At 50.3% G+C, this 17,745-nt stretch overlaps 2 protein-coding genes across 5 annotated transcripts in view; one reads left to right on the forward strand and one right to left on the reverse strand.

The window, feature by feature from the left end:
* The first annotated feature begins 2,164 nt into the window (after positions 1-2,164).
* Positions 2,165-9,938, forward strand: Cmtm3 (CKLF like MARVEL transmembrane domain containing 3). Of its 4 annotated transcripts, XM_038312559.2 has the most exons (7): positions 2,165-2,270; positions 3,123-3,338; positions 5,978-6,133; positions 6,932-7,027; positions 7,424-7,550; positions 8,767-8,857; positions 9,046-9,938. In XM_038312559.2, the coding sequence occupies exons 2-6, from the start codon at positions 3,192-3,194 to the stop codon at positions 8,808-8,810; spliced, it is 570 nt and encodes a 189-aa protein (XP_038168487.1). In that variant the 5' UTR covers positions 2,165-2,270; positions 3,123-3,191; the 3' UTR covers positions 8,811-8,857; positions 9,046-9,938. The 4 variants fall into 4 exon arrangements, 3 of the variants coding, with proteins under 3 accessions (XP_038168487.1, XP_038168486.1, XP_038168489.1); XR_005283297.2 differs by lacking the exons at positions 2,165-2,270; positions 8,767-8,857 and having other exon boundaries at positions 3,050-3,338; positions 9,046-9,196; positions 9,315-9,938; XM_038312558.2 differs by lacking the exon at positions 2,165-2,270 and having other exon boundaries at positions 3,050-3,338.
* A 7,395-nt stretch (positions 9,939-17,333) lies between these two features.
* Positions 17,334-17,745, reverse strand: part of Cmtm4 (CKLF like MARVEL transmembrane domain containing 4) — a 39,255-nt gene continuing 38,843 nt past the window's right edge. Inside the window, exon 4 of the mRNA XM_038312562.1 lies at positions 17,334-17,573. Within this exon, the coding sequence (XP_038168490.1) occupies positions 17,409-17,573 (165 nt within the window). The 3' untranslated portion in view covers positions 17,334-17,408. The remainder of the gene's footprint in view (positions 17,574-17,745) is intronic.

Below are 17,745 nucleotides of genomic sequence, written 5' to 3' on the forward strand. Positions count from 1 at the left end.
AAACACAGCAGCCCTTTCTAAATCACATCCGAACTTGCCCAAGCTTATACATATATGTCCAAAAATGATACAACTAGAGCTCAATCAATGCAAAGTATACTAATAGAACTGCTACTTGCTTAACCAGTTGTGTATGAGATGGCCTAACTGTCCCTAAAACCCCCGTTAGCTGTGTCTGAAAAGAGCCTGCACACTCCTCTAGGGACTGCCTCCATTTTGTGCAGGTGAACGACCCCACATGCATGCTGGAATATTAATAAACGCTCTTTGCTTTTGCATACTTTTGAGTCTGGGGTCTCGCCTCAGTGTGTCCTTGAACCCTTCCAGTGTGTGTGTAGGCGTGTGTGACTCCGCATGTGGAGGCTAGAAGGGGCTTCACGGGTTCTCCCCGTCACTCCCCACCTGTTCTTTGAGGGAGTCTTTCCCTGATGTAGGCATATCAGTTTCTCCCCGAGGCTGGAAGCCAACATAGCCTAGTGACCCTCCCATCTCTACCCACCTCAGAGTTGGAGTCAAAATTACCAGGAGAAATGCCTGGCTTGTCACATGGGTACTGGAATTGGAACAATTCAGGATCAATACTGAGCAGCAATCACTGCTAGCAGCTGAAGTAACGCTCCTGCTTGAACCTACCCCCTTTACAGTGTGCCGATTTATTCAACATTCTCCTCTGGTAAGTTACCTGTTCGCATCTCTGGGCCATTCCCTTATTATTGAGTTTCAATTGATAGCCACTTTTTTTCACAGCACAAATCAGAAGTGGGTATCTCTCTCTTAGACCCCTCACTTGTCCTCCTTGGGTACTGCCACTGAAAACTGGGCTACCAGGGCCTCATCCTTCCAAGTCCTGTCCCAGGCAGCCTCTGATCAATGTCCTCTTTTCTCTTCAGTGCCACCTGGCTATCCTCTAATCCAGCCAGTATGTCCCAGGACTCCTCTTTACTTTGTTTAATTTTTGGATTGAGAGCCTAGCCTTTAACTACTGAGCCCTATTTTTATTTATTTTTTATTTTAATGTGTGTTCTGTCTGCATGGGTGTGAGTGTACCATGCCATGAAGTAACCAGAGGCCAGAAGGAGGTATCAGGCCACTCCTTGACCTGGAACTGTTACAGATGGTTGCAAGCTACCGTGTGGGTGCTGGGAATTGAACCTTGGCAAGAGCAACAAGTGCTCTTAACAGCTGAGCCATCTCTCCAGCCCTGCCATTCATCCCATTCAGGGCTACCTGGTACAAACTGCCCCCTGCCCTAAGCGGCTGGGGCTTCCTCACATCCTGGGTTTCTTGCACCCCTTCCGGATGTACAAGGGAATGTAGGGACTGTCATCCTGAAGACATCACACTGCGTTACCATCAGTGCAGAGAAAAGCTTCATCAGGTAAGACGGTAGCAATGGGAGATGGAAGGACAGTTCATGTAATAATGTGCTTGCTGCATGAGGACCTCAGCTAGATCTGAGTTGAATCCCACGTATAGTGGTCATACCAGTTCTGGGAAGACAGAAACAGAACATCTGGAGCTCATTGGCCAGGTAAGTCTTGTAGAATTCCCATGTACTTGTAGTTCAATGAGATTTTTGTCTCAAAAAAATAAGAGACCGCTAGCAGCACCTCGATGCAAGAGTATGTACACACACACACATACACACACACACACACACACACACATTCACACACGACATGCACGTCCGCATGCACACACCCATGGGTAGAAGGGTAAGATGTACAAAGGCCCTGTGGCTTCTGTTTGCTTGAGGAAGCATCAATTTGCATGAGGGTGGCGTGTGGGGGGAGGGGGAAGCAAGATTAGTGATTTAAGCATATCTGGCTGAGAAGGAAGAAAGAAGAGGTTTCTTAGAGCCCCACAACAGTTCAGGGAGCTGGAGTGTGGGACTTTTTGGTGGCAAGAGAGCCTCGGTGATGGGCTAGTGGTGAGGGAGGACAAGGACAAGTCCCAGATCTCTGGTTAGTCCAGCACAGGAAGAACCCAAGCCTCAGGCAGTTAACAAAAGAGGCCCGGAAGGAGGACAGGCTGAAAATTGATGGGAGTGTGGCCAGGGAGGGAAATGACCGGGGAAGAAGGAAGATGGGCTAGCCAAGGACCTGCAGGGGGGGGGGGGGGGGGGAAGTAGTGGGGAAACTCCGGGAGGATCTGAGAGGGGGTAGGGAAACAGCAAGAGCTGACAGCTTGCTTAGAGCCGAGCCAGGAGAGGACCAGGTGGAGAACCTGCCCTGGAGATGTCTAGGCTCCTGGAAGGTGTAGGACACAAAGTTAGTTCAAGCTTAGACAGAGAGCAGAGTCGCTAAGAAGGGACAATTAGGTGGTCGGCGCTTCGTTACGCTCAGGGGAGACAATAAGTGGGTCTGTGTCCACCAGGATGGGGTGCGGTGAGAAACAGTACTAGGAAACTCCAGGCCATAGGCCGCACAGAGCACTCCGGGCTTTTGGGGTCCGAGGGGACTGGGAGGACCTGGGTACAGAATCCAAGGGGGCGGGGTGGAGTGGAAGACATGGGGAGGTGGGTCCTAGAAGGCAGTATGGAAAGGGTTGGGAGAATGGGGCAGGAAATAGGCAGGGCAGGGTAAAGGAGGCCGTGGGAGACGGGGGGTGGGGTAGAGGGGGCAGGGATGATCGGAGAGGCAGTGTGGTTCAGGGGGTCAATGAATGGGGAAGTGGGCGCGGCAGAGTCGAAGGGGGAAATGAGAATGAAGGATAGGCGGAGGGGGGGGGACAGGGAGGGAGGATCCTAGGGCTAGTGAGAGGCGGAGGGTGGAAGTAGAAGGATGGAAGGCGGGGAGAGACAGACTGGGCTAAGTCTAAGGGGGTAGTAGGGGTGGTGGTGGCGTTGGTTGGGGGCGGGATATGGGCCGGGTAGAGTCGGAAGGGCTGTTGGGGAGGCGGAGATGGGAAAGGGAGGATGGGGGAGGAGGGACGGGCAGGACAGCATCCCAGGGGCGTTGTGGGGGTGGTTGGAGAATGGAGGGCGGGAGGGTGGGCGGGGCAGGGTCCGAGGGGCAGTTGTGGGTGGGGATGGGGGGAGAGGATTGAAGGTGCTGGAGGCGGAGCAGCCGAGGATGAGTCCCGGGGCCTAGTCTAACTCCACTTTTTCTCCTTCCGCACAGCGGGTTTCCGCTTCCCTCCAGGGCACTGGGTGAGGCAGTGAGGCCGAGGCTCGACGAGGTAGCGCCGCTATGTGGCCCCCGGACGCAGAGCCGGAGCCCGATCCGGAATCCGCGGACCGCCCCCGAAGTGGCAGGACAGTGCCCGGGCTCCGCGCCCTGTTGCCTGCGCGCGCCTTCCTCTGCTCGCTCAAAGGCCGCCTCCTGCTGGCCGAGTCGGTGAGTGCGCGGGCTCCCCGGGTGTCCGAAGCCCGGTCCCCGCACCCCTAGCCCGGGTTTCTGCTCCTCCAGCCCAGGAGAGTCTCGCGAAGTTGGGCCACCGCCCCCAAACTTCCGATGGCTTCTCTGTAGCTGAGCGGGAGTCAAAATCAGGCGGGAGCCGTGGTTTACCCGGCTTCTCCAGCCTACGAAGTCCTCGAAAGGGACCAGAGGACAAGGGTTCGGGGACCTGGTCAATGCTGGCACCGCGGCCTGGCTGCCGTGTGACCTCGAGCTCCTCCGCTCGCTTAGAGCTCCTTCGTCCCCTGTTCTGCACACCCTCCCACCTCCCTGGTTGAGACCCGGCCACCCGTGGGGTGCAGATCCTGCGGAGTGGGTGAGACCGGGGCTGCGTAGTGAAGATGCAGGCAGACTGCTGTCCCAGGGTGGCGAGTCAGCGGGGTGACTTCATTCCCTTCCTCCCTCCCCAGCCACACTCCTTCCTCCTTCCCCCTTGTCCCCACCCGACTAGGGAGGTCTCCTTTGTCCTAACAACACTCCTGCATCAGCGCGTGTGGGGCGGGAACTGGCACGGGGCCTATGGGGATGTTAAGAGGGGCGGGAGGAAGAAGGAAACAGCCCATGGCGACAGTCATTTGTTGCTTAGATCCCTAGCAACTTGATATCTGATCTGTACCCACTTGAGGGGGAGGGGCGGATGGGAGTTGATAGAAGTAGAAAGTGCCTTTAACTGCATCCAGGAAATTTGACAGGTGACTCAATCGAGGGGCCCTGAGAAAAGATGGGAGGGTTTCTGCCCTAGGACTTTTCCCTTGTACCCCAGGACACATGGAGGAGGCAAGACCTAGAGCCCTCTCTTAGACTGGCCTTCTCAGATCTCTGGAAGTCACGAGGCGGGGGTGGGAGAGGGATTTGAATCACAGGCCATTGAGGAGGCTTTCGTCCTACCCTACCCTCTACCTAATACCCCTTCATGGATAAGGGGTGAGTGCCAGCCAGAACTCACAAGATATCCTTGACTTAGTTGGCCTAGGTGCCAGAAATCCAGGCCTAGGAAAATAAGAAGGGAAAGGGGTGAGTGAGCTCAGAGGGTACAGGGGAGCCTCTCCTAGTCCTTCCTCCTCTTGGTCCCAGTGGAAGTCAGAGTCGACATGGATAGAAAACTAGGGGAACTGGCCACCAAGAATTGGGGAATGAGAAAACAAGACTCAAGTGTGTATGTGTTATGGTGGCGGGAAGGAAGGGTGTCACCAGAATCAGACTTAATTGAGGGAGAGAATGAGAACAGAAAGGGGAGACAAGAGCAGTCTTTTAACAAATACAGTGGGAGCTGATGACTGGCCACCTCAAAACAGGCCTTCTCTAAGCCTTAGTTTCCTGTTTGCCCAGGGAAGTTCAGCTTCCCCCTTGGCATGTTCAGGGGAAGGGGCAAGAGTGGGGTCCTAGAGATCATCAGTTCGTTCCTACAGGACATTGAGTTTCCCCCTTCGGCCCCTTAAACCACTGAGCCGTGGACAGACTCAAACCCGACCATAGTGGTAGACATGCGCCAAGGAAGATGGAGATCTTTAATGCCCTAAGTACAAATGTGATACCCTATTAACTGGGTGACACCAAGTCTGCTGCTTTAAAAGATAGGCTGTGGGCGTTGAGGAGCAGAGAAGTCTAGAAGTCTTAGAATCAGCGAGAACTGGGCTTGAAACGCCTCAGCCCTAGCATCTTCATCTTGTTTCCCTGCCACGCACAAAGTCTGCAGGACTCACCAGTGACCTTGGCATCCCCCACCCTACAGCTCTGTGGCTTCTGTAGATTAGTATAACCAGCCCCACCTGAATGGTACGGCGGGAACCTACTATCAATGCCGTCTCCAAAGGAGTTAGAATTTTGTTGAGATAGGGTTTCATGTATCCCAAGATGCCTAAAACTTTTTGTATGAAACTGAGGATGACTTTGAACCTCTGCTCTTCCTGCCTCCACGTCCCACCAAGCCTGGTCTATGCGGTGCTTAGGATCGAACCCAGAGCGTGTGTGTAGTAGGCAAGAACTTTACCAGCTGAACTGCATTGCATTGCTAGCCTCGTGCATAGGTTTTTTTAAAAAATAAAGATTTGCAGATGCACAAAAGTGTCAAAAGGTCTCTATTAACACCCCTGCATCCACCACGTGAACTGCACCGCGGTGAACACTGCTCTGCCTCCTTTATTACTGTGTCCGTCAACCTCCTTTGTGTTTTCATACATTCAAATTCGGTTGCAGACTTCAGTGCATTTCAACTTCATTCACTTCGGCATGCACATCATCGTTCAGTGACGTTAGGGTTTTCATGAAAAGTACACATCTTAGGTACCGGTAGGGGTGTGAGTTTTGAAAGCAGTAGCTTTTAGCTCTGGCTTGCCCCCTTGTGGACACAGCTGAGTTAGGTACGGTCCATTGCAGAGTCAGGAAAGAAGCTGAGCAGCCCAAGGAGGCCTGAGGGCGGGAGGACGGGGGTGTAGGCTAGAGCTTCAAGATGGGGTCATAGCAGGGATTCAGCAAGGTATGGGGACTCAGGGTCCCGTCCTGGCCTGGCCTGGCCTGGGGGAGGTTGCGGGGGGGGGGGGGGGTGGCCAGAAGGTTCGAATCTCCTTGCTCTTCCGCAGGGACTCTCATTCATTACCTTCATCTGCTACGTGGTGTCCTCGGCATCTGCCTTCCTCACGGTACCTCTGCTGGAGTTCCTGTTGGCTGTTTACTTCCTCTTCGCTGATGCCATGCAGCTGAATGACAAGTGGCAGGGCCTGTGCTGGCCCATGATGGTAAGGATCCGGGGACCCAAGAGGAAAGGGTTGGCTGTCACCTGAAGAATCTGGGGTTCTGCAACTCAGCCTCCACCCCTGCCCACCCAGCAGCACTGGGACAGCGGGACCTGATAAGTTGTAAGGTCCCCCTGTTGTTCTGTGAAGCTGGGCACTCAAAGAAGACTCCTGACCACCAGGTGGCGCTGTTGCTCTGGTCTTGGAGAAGGAATGTGCCTCAGCCACAGGCATTCAAGCCATTTCCAGCAGGGTGGAGTCACTGAGGACTTGTGGGACTCCTAGATTCTAGTCATCTGGCACCTGGCCGTGAACACTCGAGGACCTTACAGTCCCGAGAGAGTGCCCTTTAATAAATAGAGTGGATCATAGGAAATGGGTCGCAAAGGCTCCCTTGAATTTATCTCCAGCATCCATGTAACCACCTGGTGGTAGCTGCCCTCACTGTAGCCCCACCCTAAGGACTAAACAGAGACTATGATCATAAATGGATTTCACTGTGGCAAGGTCAAGCCTCTTGGAAAGCTAGACTTTCTCCACTTCCCAATTGTGCCAAACTGCAGAGCCAGTATAGCATAGTAAACAACCCATTTGCTACCCACAGAGCAGAGAAAACCCAGCGGGACCAAGGATGGGGCAATATAAGCTACTGGAAGCCTGCAAAACAAGACACAAGAAGAATAGATTAGGGCCAGGGCATAAAGGTGGAGCTAGGACAGGGACTCTGTGGGTGCTAGGGCTGATTGTGTTGGTTGCCCATGCTGTGGCACCTTCAGTGAAGACATGTCCCTCTCTCCCTAGGACTTCCTGCGCTGTGTCACGGCTGCCCTCATCTACTTTGTCATCTCTATCACAGCTGTCGCCAAATACTCAGATGGAGCTTACAAAGCAGCTGGAGTGAGTGGCTGCCCTGCTCCCTAGTGGACATACCCAGCAGTGCCCCTTCCCTGAAGCTCCAGGTCACATCCCCCTTGGCACTTGCTTCTACAGTGGGACCTAGGCAGATCCTGCCCGATTGGCACTGGGTCCCTATGTGGGTCTCTACCATGCCAGTCTATTATTAATTAAAAATTTAGTCTGTCCCAAGTTGAGCGGCTGTGTCTACCAGGCTCACAGCCCATCTCCCCTATTTGCCATAACTTAGGCTGTGCCTGTCCATGCGTCCTGGTTGGGCCATTTCCTCACTGCTGCTTGCATATGCCCAGTCTCTTGGTCCATGAGCCCAGAGTCTTCGTGATGCTTCCATCCACCCTGTCCATGTTCCCTGCCATATGTCATGCGTGTATCCCACAGGTTTTTGGCTTTTTTGCCACAATTGTGTTTGCAATTGACTTCTACCTGATCTTTAATGAAGTGGCCAAATTCCTCAAGCAAGGAGACTCTGCGAATGAGACCACAGCCCACGAGACAGCAGCAGGAGGTGAGTGGCCACCCCGCATGGTTTCTGAGGAACCTCACTGATCCCTTTTAGGATAGCTGTAGGGCTCTGCCCTTCCTTGGGGACACCTGGTTAGTTTGAGGCTGAAGGAAAAGTAGGAAGTGTCCAGCCTGGTCGGAGGGGAAGGCGAGTGTATGCCTGTACCTCTGGCCCTGCAAGGCACACCAATGTCCCCAGGGCAGCTAGTCAGGACACCAATCCATCTGAGGCCAACACACTACACTCTCTTTCCCGTTTCTCCTTTCCTGCTTGGAAGCCCACAGTACCCAGACATACACAGGCACAGTGGGCTTGGTTTTGTTTTTGAAATAGAACCTCACTCTGTGTAACTCCCTGGCCTAGAACTCATTTTGTAGCCCAGGCTGGTCTCAAACTCATAGCATCCCTTACCTGACTTGTTTGGATATTTTTTTCCAAAGAACAGGTTCTTTATGGAGCAGGCCAGCAGTACCGTGTGGCTAGACAGAGGTGCTCTCAGGCTGGTCCTGGCTGTAGGATCTTCCCCATTGTACTAAATGTCTGAAGCAGGACCTGGTTGGTTATGTTTAGAGGCCACCAGCTTCCCGTTGGGATTCCCAGGCACTGTCCCGCTGCTAAAAGTGAATGCCATTCGAAACTCATTCCTGGTCTGTGGCAAACAGGTTAAACCTCCCGGATGTTGTCTTCCAGACTTGGGGGCCTGCAGCAAATGCCGGTCAACCAGCTCAGGGATCGGAGCATAAATGTTCATGGGGAGATGCATTTTGAATATCTGGTGTGGTTTTAATATAAGACAGTAGTTTCTGCAGCAAAAGTATTTATAATTGGCCTGTATGTTAGCTATGACTATGACAAGTTTGTCTTACTTATACACCCCTGGCTAAGGGATGAGGGATAAGAACCAGGGCTTGGGAAGGTGATGAGCATTAAAATACAGCAACCATTGCTAGGGTCAGGTACTAATAAGACATGAGATTCCAGAAGGAATTATTAAATTATAATATTATTCTACAGAATAATAATTATTCTATAATTATTAAATTATTAAATTATTCTACAGAATAATCTTTAATGGTGTGATTCCAGGAGCCTTTAAAGTTATATCACTAATTGACTTTAACATGATGTTTTATATTCGTCTCACAATGTAAAATAATATAAACAGCTAAACCCATAAAATAGCTTTACAAAACAACCAAAAAGCTTGTCCATTTTCTAGTGTATTTTAGTTCAGAGACAATAAATTCTTCTTTGTCCTGCTGAATGGGGGTAGAGAAAAGGGTGCAATTGTGCAACTCCGCCATCCTCAGGTGAGAGGGGACGTCCTGGGAAGGATGCATTTGGACTTTGGGCTGAAGAGAAGTGCCTGCTCTATCCCCTTGTAGGCCAAGGCCCAGCCTGCCACTATGGGAGAAGCTGGGCCCAGGGCTCCTGCTGGCAGTGCCCCCTCCTACCCACACTCCAGGACAGTTGCCAGCACTCTCTACTTTCCTTTCAGATCATTCCAACTCCAGCTCCGACTCCGACTCAGACTGAGGCCTGCGCCTGCGCCTGCGCCTGGCGTCACTCAGGCCTGCCACCCATACTGTCCTGATGGGGCTACAGGAGCATGGCAGTGGACGCCCACAGGAGAGAAGACCGAGGAGCAGGTCTCTGAGATTATGCCCCCTGAGCCTCACACTCAAAATTGGCTGTGCTGGCTTAGCACCGCTGAGCTGGCACATGAAGAGACTGAATATCCTACCTTCTCCCGTTTCTGTCCTAAAGACCTGAGCCTTTGAACCTCGCCCATGGGAGCAGACACATCATACGGAGCCAGTCACTGCAGTTCAGGTGGCTGCATGGGGTGTGGTCACAGCAGGCTGACCCACCCAGCCCCGGTGGGCTCTGTATGGAGGGCTCCTGTTCACACCTGCACTTTGTTGAGAGGACTTTCAGGAATCTTTGTTCGAGAAGTTTCCCTCCTCACTGTAAAACGGGGAGAAACCCAACTAGCCAAGTCTTCCATTGTGGGTCTGAGACCTTTTCAGCAAAGAGCCCAAAGATCTGTCTGTCAACCAGGGCAGTGGCAGTGACAAAGTCACAAGTGGCTGGGCGGGCCCAGTCAAGCCCTTTCCTCTTGGGAGCCACCTGGACAGGCCTGCTAACATGGGCCTTCTCTGTGTTCACTTGGGGTTTGATACTGTGTGTGTCTTTGATGTTTTCTAACTTTTTTATAACTTTTTTATTCAAAAGCAATGTAACAAATGGCATTTTCTGTGACCTGAGGGGCCCCATGAATGAGCCAGAGTTCCGGGCCCATGTCTTAAGATGTTTGTAACCTTCTTCCTACCTTGCATGTAAATCCCTTCCCTAAAAGAATGCCACAATGGATTAAAAACAAAGTGCCTATCTGCTCAGAGTGTGCCCGACTGAGAAACCCACCCGCCGCCTGCAGTAACTGCCCATTTCAACGGCCACAGTGTCTCCTGGCGTCCAGCAGTGGCGCGGCAGTATTTATCCGTGCTGGGCAACAGCATCTGACCACCACTGCCTTTGACTCAATCTTAGTCAAGGCAGTGAAGGGTAAGCAGGCAGCCTGGTTAGGATGGTGTGTCCTCCAACAACCAAAACCTGGGTCTTGAGCAAGGGAGCTCAGAGCAGCTGCTATAAGGAACCCAGTCACCACTCAAGCCCAAGTACCCGGAGAGCGGCAAAGCCTTCTGCTCATCACTGGATATGCACACTAAAACACGTGCATAGCCAGAGGCAGAGGCAGAAGCAGAGGCAGAGGCTGTGCAATGCCCTGGAGCCTGGCAGACTGGTTACAGCCTGTTGATTGTGGCTATGCCACCTCCACAGAGCAGCTGTTGCAGGAGTGGGGAGAAAGGAGAGACTAAAACATTTTTATTTGTCCATTTATTAAACAAGAACTCCTTCATGACAATACAGTATTCATTAGTGATTAGTGTTGAAAATTATTTCCCTCTACATACAAAAATACAGATTTGAACACTATGAAAACAATCAAGACAAGTACCATGAAAAATTGGTCCTTCAAAGGAAAGTGGGGAGGCTGAGGGCAGTGTGAGGCTTTGTCGGCTGTCAGGGGCAAATCAAGGGGAACAAATACCATGGGGCTCCCACGGGGGTTGGGGGGCCCACCCACGGTGGCCATGTCCAATGGGCCAGGAGGCGAAGTTCAGTACTGCAAACAACACACATCAGTTTGTTCAACAGCCTTCACCTTGGAATGCCCACAGCCATGTCTATAAACCGCCAAAAAGACAAACTTTAGCTGTACATGGTGACACACTCCTGTACCGCAGCATTTAAGACAAAGGGCAGGATGATCAATTACAAGTTAAAGGCCAGCCAAGACTACCTAGCAAGACCCCGTCTCAAAGAAAACCAGACTACAGAAACAAAATGTAACTATGAACATTGTCGTCCCCCCACCCCACCCCCGAAGTACCACTAGTTAAATGAAGTGCCAGTGGCCCATCCTGGCAGGAAGCTGTCATTCAGCCACCTGATGACTTTTTTTTTTCCCCACAGAACCACGTTTCGACTCCTCAAAAGGACAAAGACAAGGAGCTACAAGTTAATGTCTCAGAGAATCCGTACCTTTACTCAACAACGGCTTGGTGAGCTTTTCCTGACCAGACAATCCCAGGAGCAGGGCCAGGAAAGCAGAAAGTGGCTAAGCTGTGCCCTGGCTTTATCCAGCCCGTCACAGCAGGGGACCCACTACATTCAGGCCACTCACCAGGAGCCTCCACAATCCTACCTGGACTCCAAATGGGGTGAGTCCCAGAGAAAGGCTGGGGTGCTGCTAGGAAGCAGTGGCGCTTGGCTAGGGTGGGAGGGCAAGAAGCCAAATGCAAGCTCTTTGTGTCAGACTCAGTGAGCAGGAAGGCAGCACACAGACACAACTTGAAAATGCAAAACCACTTTCCCCCTGCTGCTGGAGAGCAGCCGCTCTCCCGGTCTAACGAACAGTTGAATGATGTCAGGTAGAATTACAGGGACACGACCTTTTTTAAAGAAATGTCCTCTGACTCTCAGGCCTAATCAGCAAACGTGCAGTGTGGGGAGAACACAGTACATGGGGTAGGAGTGTCTGACTTTGAAAACTACATAGGAAGTTTAAGACGAAAATGGCCCAAATTTCAAGACCTACGGTACTGTGGAAAACAATATTGAAAGGACACAGTCATGCTACAAAAATAGTGTTATCTGTTTTAACTAAATGTATCCCCCCAATTCCGTGATTGACAAGAGTGCTTATGTGACACATGGAAGGCACCAAAGGTGAAGTGATTATTTATCATAAAATATACAAAGACAGAACTGCCTACTTAAGAAAATACAGACTGTAATGACTAGCTCAGTGTTTCTGCTGTGGGTTCCTAAAGTCCTATAAACTTCAACATACACAGACAGTTCACTCCCTAGCGTTTCTTCCAGCTGGAACCATGTCAAACAAAATCAAGTTATTAAAAAGCAATGATTTTAGGCAAATGGGTCAATTTCATCATGATCTGAATGATTTTTCCAATGGTTGGTAATGAAAGGTGGGCCTGGGCCACAGCACTTGCTCTTGCCCTCTCTAGCCTTGACCCAGCCAATCTAAGCCCTGAGGGGTCGTCCTCTTCACTGCCATGAAAGGGGAAACAGAGCTGTGAAACCTGCTAAATCTGCTCTGAAAAAAAGAGGGGAGCAAAGAAAAAAGAAGGAGGCGGCACAGTCAGGCCTGGCCCTGCCTTGGGCTGGAGTGAGCACAAGCCTCCTCCACTGTCCTCTCTCTTGGCCATTCCTTGGGTAGCTTTTCTGATTAGGGGGGGGGGGAAGGTAATTTCTGCTGAGGTATTAGCAGCATCTCTCTTTTCAGAAACAATTATGAAAGAAAAACAAACCTCTTGGCCCTGCCCTACATCCCATTAACAAAGCCGAGTGAAGCAACTGCAGACATGTTCTTACCATGATTAATAACCAAACAAGCCCCGCTAACCTGCCACAGTCAACCAAAGGCTCACCGGAATTGGAAGTATCAGAAAAAAAAGGCTGACGGGGTAAACTAATGACGCAAATGTACCGTTCGAGGGCCCTATAATCTCAACTTGGTTCTGGGTGAGTGGCTAGTGCTCAGAGCACAACAGACTTGTGCCCTCCTCGGCCCACACACCCTCTCTCCTCTTAGGTATTTTTTTTTGAATAGGAGAAACTAGAAAGAAAATAAAAATTCCCAAAGCCTGAGAACTTACATCCAATGCTACACTATCATGAAATCCAAGAGAACATTCCCTTTCAAAAGAAAATTCTAGATCTAACACAGATGGCATTTTCTTTCAGAGATAAAGGCTACATAAACATAGATAGGTCAAATATTTCAAATTATTTTCTCAACCAGACAGATCTGATTTCTTTTTTTTTTTTTTTCCTTTTCTTTTTTTCTTTTTTTTTTTTTTTGGTTTTTCGAGACAGGGTTTCCCTGTAGTTTTTAGAGCCTGTCCAGGAACTAGCTCTTGTAGACCAGGCTGGCCTCGAACTCAGAGATCCGCCTGCCTCTGCCTCCCGAGTACTGGGATTAAAGGCGTGTGCCACCACCGCCCGGCAGATCTCTTTTAAAGATGTCTGCTGAGAAGAGAAACAATAGATTAAGGAGGTGAGAGCTAACAAAGTCAAGAGAACAGGCCTTCTAGGGCTGCACCCCACCAGGAATGCACCTGAGGCAGCTATCGCCTGCTCAGACCCAGACTAGATGCCAGCATTGGAGCTGGTGGTCAAGTCCATCGGGGAGCACAAGCCCTCACTCTTCTGAAGAGGAGGCACAAGGACATGTTTCCAGGGCAGCAGGGGGTATGAACACATCAGATGCCATCTATGCTGTCATTCTGTTCCCGCTGCAGCCTCCTCCTCCCGCCAGGCCTGTGATGCAAACCTCGTGTCCACCAAACTCCCTGCCTGGCTGGCCCCTATGGGGTATAGGTGCTGATAAAATAGGAGAGAAACCCTGGAGACTTCACATGTTAGAAGCATTTTTTTCCTGCCTGAGAACCAGTTAACAATTCTCTATCTAGGAAGCGCATACCCCATCCCTTCTGCTACCTGCTCAATGTCACTATTGCTATGCAGGTGACATCTTGAGAAAAAGGCAGTCAGGCAGGAGCACACGAACCAAGGAATATTGTGTTCTGAACACAGATGTCAGAGTAGGAACTATTTACATGGTCACTAAATTAGACACAAGTCTTCATGCTCCAAAGACTGACCCACAGGGATTCTGACATGGGCAGGAATACCTCAGGCCACCTCATAGACAGGGAAGGGGTTTCCTCCCATAGCACAGTTTGTGTCACACACAGAACTAGTCAAGGCTCATTCAAGGCAAGCAAGAATTCACATACATGCAGGGACAAGAGAGTTAGACCTTCATTTCTTCTAAGACTGCCTGGACCACTAGAAAAACCTTCAAAGAAGATAGAAGAAACTTGAAAAGAGAAAAAATGTTTTCAGGTGAGCCACAAAACTCTCTCCAGAAGCACCCAGCACAGGTGGGAGCCGGGTGTACCAGGTCTGCCCATGGGTGTGAGCCTTCTAGCCGGGGCCTGTAAAAGGGCCCCAAGGTCAAGTGCTCACTGCACAAGGACCACGGCTGATCCTTGCTGGCTTCCCTGTGCCCAGGCTCTACCCACTCCGGTGTTTTAGCACATTGCTAAGAAAGATGTGGGCACTGGATGTGGGCAGCTTTCTGCATTCTTGCTTTTTCTGTAGACAAAAGCAATCTGCCCTGCATGGCAATCCACTTTAAGTGGAACTTCTCTGAGGAGAATCCATCCATCACTGTGCTCACCCATCCTAGGAGGCAGTAAGTACCTTGGGTTTCCTTGCTCTCCATTCATAAAGGAAAAGGGCTTCTTACCCTCTGTGCTTTGCAGGAGGGGTAGAGAGCAGTGGTGAATGCCACTCAGTCAACAGACACAGCGCCACACTTTCTCTGAGGATGTCAGTGTTTAGATCCATCCAAACTACCAAATGTGAGAGGACTTGAACCCCACATCTCCATGGCGACACCAGATGTTCCCAACAACTGCATTTCCCTTCAAGTTTCGCTCCAACTGGGAAAGTCAGTCATCCCATAGGGAAACAAAATAAGCTAAGGTTGACTTAAAATGCCCCAAACCTAAGTGACACTGGTCCGTAATAGATTTAATAAACACAAAAATATGCTTTTTTTCAATTTGCAGAGATCATTTAAAAACCCAGATCTAGATTATTTTGTTTGCATAGAAGCACGAAAAGAAAAAGACAGGCATCTTTGCATTCCCTGTAGGCAACCATATTCCTTTCATGGCTTTTCCTCACCACGTTGGCTGTACAGGAGTGGGGTTGTGCATCACGCTATTAGAACGTGTATAAGCCACTTCTGGCTCTATGGGAACTAGTTAAATAGTACAAAGAAATACATATACAAAAGCCACAGGGAAGCTTCGTAACACAAAGGATATTAAATAGTTACTGGGATATAAATAATTACAAAGATAATTCTGACACCAAGATGCAACTAACTCAAGTCTTTCAGGCCTAAGACCCTAGCACTTTTATCGTATCTCAGTATTCACGGTCTCCCAGGGCCTCAGGATTATGTCTCAGCTGACAACACTCTCAGAGGCCTCCTTTCAGCACATGATAAAAATGGTTTTATTGAAGTGACTTGGGAAAATGAGCAGCAATCCAGTCTGAATGCTTCTTTCTTCCGGCTCACTTCAAAGGTGGCTTTTTTCCTGAGGCCCAGTAACATGATAGAGCTCAGGGTGGTCCTTCCAAGGGGGGCACATCTGATGCAGGCAAAGACTTTGTGACCCTACTTTAAAGGGAATTTGATTTTGATTGTGTAGACATACTCAACAAAATCAAAATAACCATGTAAAACAGATAAAAATGCAGATGTCATCCACTCCCCCCATATCACAACATGCAACAGGTTCAAAGTTGTGACAGCACAAGGTATACTGACAGCCTCACAACATTCAAGGACAGAAATCTGTATCAGGAGCTGGGCAAGGGCCAGACCCAGGCCGCACTCTGGAGAAGAAGAGGAGCAGGGAGGGGAGTTAACCAGACTAGCTGTCCTTTGAACATGTGACCTGGACTACTGCCAACATGGAACCACAGCAGCACTGGATTACACTAGATGCTGGCTTTAGGGAGTCAACCTCTAGTACCCCCCAACCTAGCCCCCAGCCAGACACAGCCTGATCCTATTTCCTGTGGACTCTGGAGCCGCGCAGTGGTATCTGACAATAGCTCCTCTCTGCTACACAACCATACATCGCCGCTCTTCCCTGAATGATGCAGAGCCATGGCACACAGGGGCACCCACCTCCTCAGACTCTCCTCCCCCAGCCTTGCCACCCGCTTCTGGGTTATGAACTACAAAAGACACTGCTCAGGCTATGAACAGTCTCAGTAGGAAATGGCGGGGGCTCTCTGCTATTGCAATACCTTTCCAACAGTCACGTCTTCTCCTTGGTGAGGCTACACACAAAATATTAGAGCTACAATAAGGTCTGTAAACATCAACAGTTCGGAGAGAGAACCTGACATGTTAAAACAATTTTCCAAAAAGATATCATTAGTCTCTAACAACAAAAACAACAATAACAACAACAACAACAACAACAAAATTACAGCATGACAGGGGCCTGCTCAATTCATTTACCACGAAAATAATCTTCAGTTTATCAAGAACCAATCCAAAAGCCGGATGTAACTAGAATTCCTAACATGTTCCAGGACTGGTGTTCATAGTGAGGACACTCAGGCGCCCAAAATGACAATAGTGCCTCATGGCACATCTGTGGAAAGATGTGTCCTGGTGCAGATTCAAGTATTTTCAAATCCTAGATAAACTGACTCTGAATCACTTTAGAGCTTGTCTTGGATATTCAGAGAATTAGACACGTCCATACAATAGAAGAGTGAATTTGAGTGTGCTGCTTTTTAACACACATACATACAGACACTCTGCCTGCCCCACATACACGCATGTGATCCGTGAGCCAGTGCCCCTGCTGGTGGAAGTACTGTTTCTTCTGCAGCTTTCACCTGAGAAGGTAAAGGTGCTGGAACTGCCGCAATTCAGCCTCAAGATGTGTAAGGTAGGCAGGGGACTGGCGGAGACGATGGCCTCTACCCCAGGAAGTGAGTATGGACCACAGGAAGGTGATTCATTTGAGGAGGAATCAAGTGCTCTCTCAGCAGGGTAGGAGACAAATGGTCACTGTTTTGTGAGTCAGTGGTCCCACAGGGCACTAGATTTTCCTGTCCCTGTAACATAAAGACCTGGCAAGGAGGTTACAGGAGCACATCTATTCACCAAGCCCCTCAGGGTCCCACCCAGGCCACACTGGCTGCCTAGATGCCCTGGGCATGGGAGACAATGAGGTGGATCTAACCAGCCAGACTCAGCATTCACTCCTAGCTCCCTAGGGGTTGTCCAAGAACCTCACTGGCTGTTGCAGCCCTGTACCGCTATCTTATAACATAGTTCCCTTCTCAAAGCCACTTCACTTTAGACTCGTCACAGATGCACAAGGCAGGGCAGCTCAGAGTCAAATGGGACTGTGTTCTGAGACAGACAGTTAAGCCCTGGAGCAGGCCCTGCAGTCGGCTGCCCCCACAGGCACCCGATGCTGGAGGACCTGGGTTCTTCAGGCCACCACGGATCAGTCACTCTAGGCACCCTTCCCAAAGTGAATTTTTACCAAACAGGACAAAATTCAACTGGACCACACAAAAATCTGGCGTGCTGAGAGAAAGAAAACTTGATTAGAAGAATGGGTGTGAGGGCAGCGGAGGGAGGACTCCTGGAGGGTCTCATGTGTCCAGGCGCTGGATCTCGGGGCGACTGTCCACATCTCTGGACTCAGTGCGAGCTCGGATGTAGTCATTAGTGCTCTGCTGGCGGAGGCTGACTCTCCATTTCTGCACGGCCAGGAATGTGCTCACTGCATAGGCTGCTGTTGCCAAGAAGCCAAATATCTAAAATACATAATCACAGTTTACCCTTGTGCATGTGTCCTGAAGCTGAGGCTGAGTGTCGTCACAGGGACCCAAGCTGTGTGCGGCCCCTTCCAGTAACACCAGATCCCCAGCCCTACTCATGTGTAGCTGTGATCTGGAGGAAGTCAAGTGAAAATCTAGGCTGGCATGA

This window comes from Arvicola amphibius, chromosome 15 (genome assembly GCF_903992535.2).
Source record: "Arvicola amphibius chromosome 15, mArvAmp1.2, whole genome shotgun sequence".
NCBI classification, from domain to species: Eukaryota; Metazoa; Chordata; class Mammalia; order Rodentia; family Cricetidae; genus Arvicola; species Arvicola amphibius.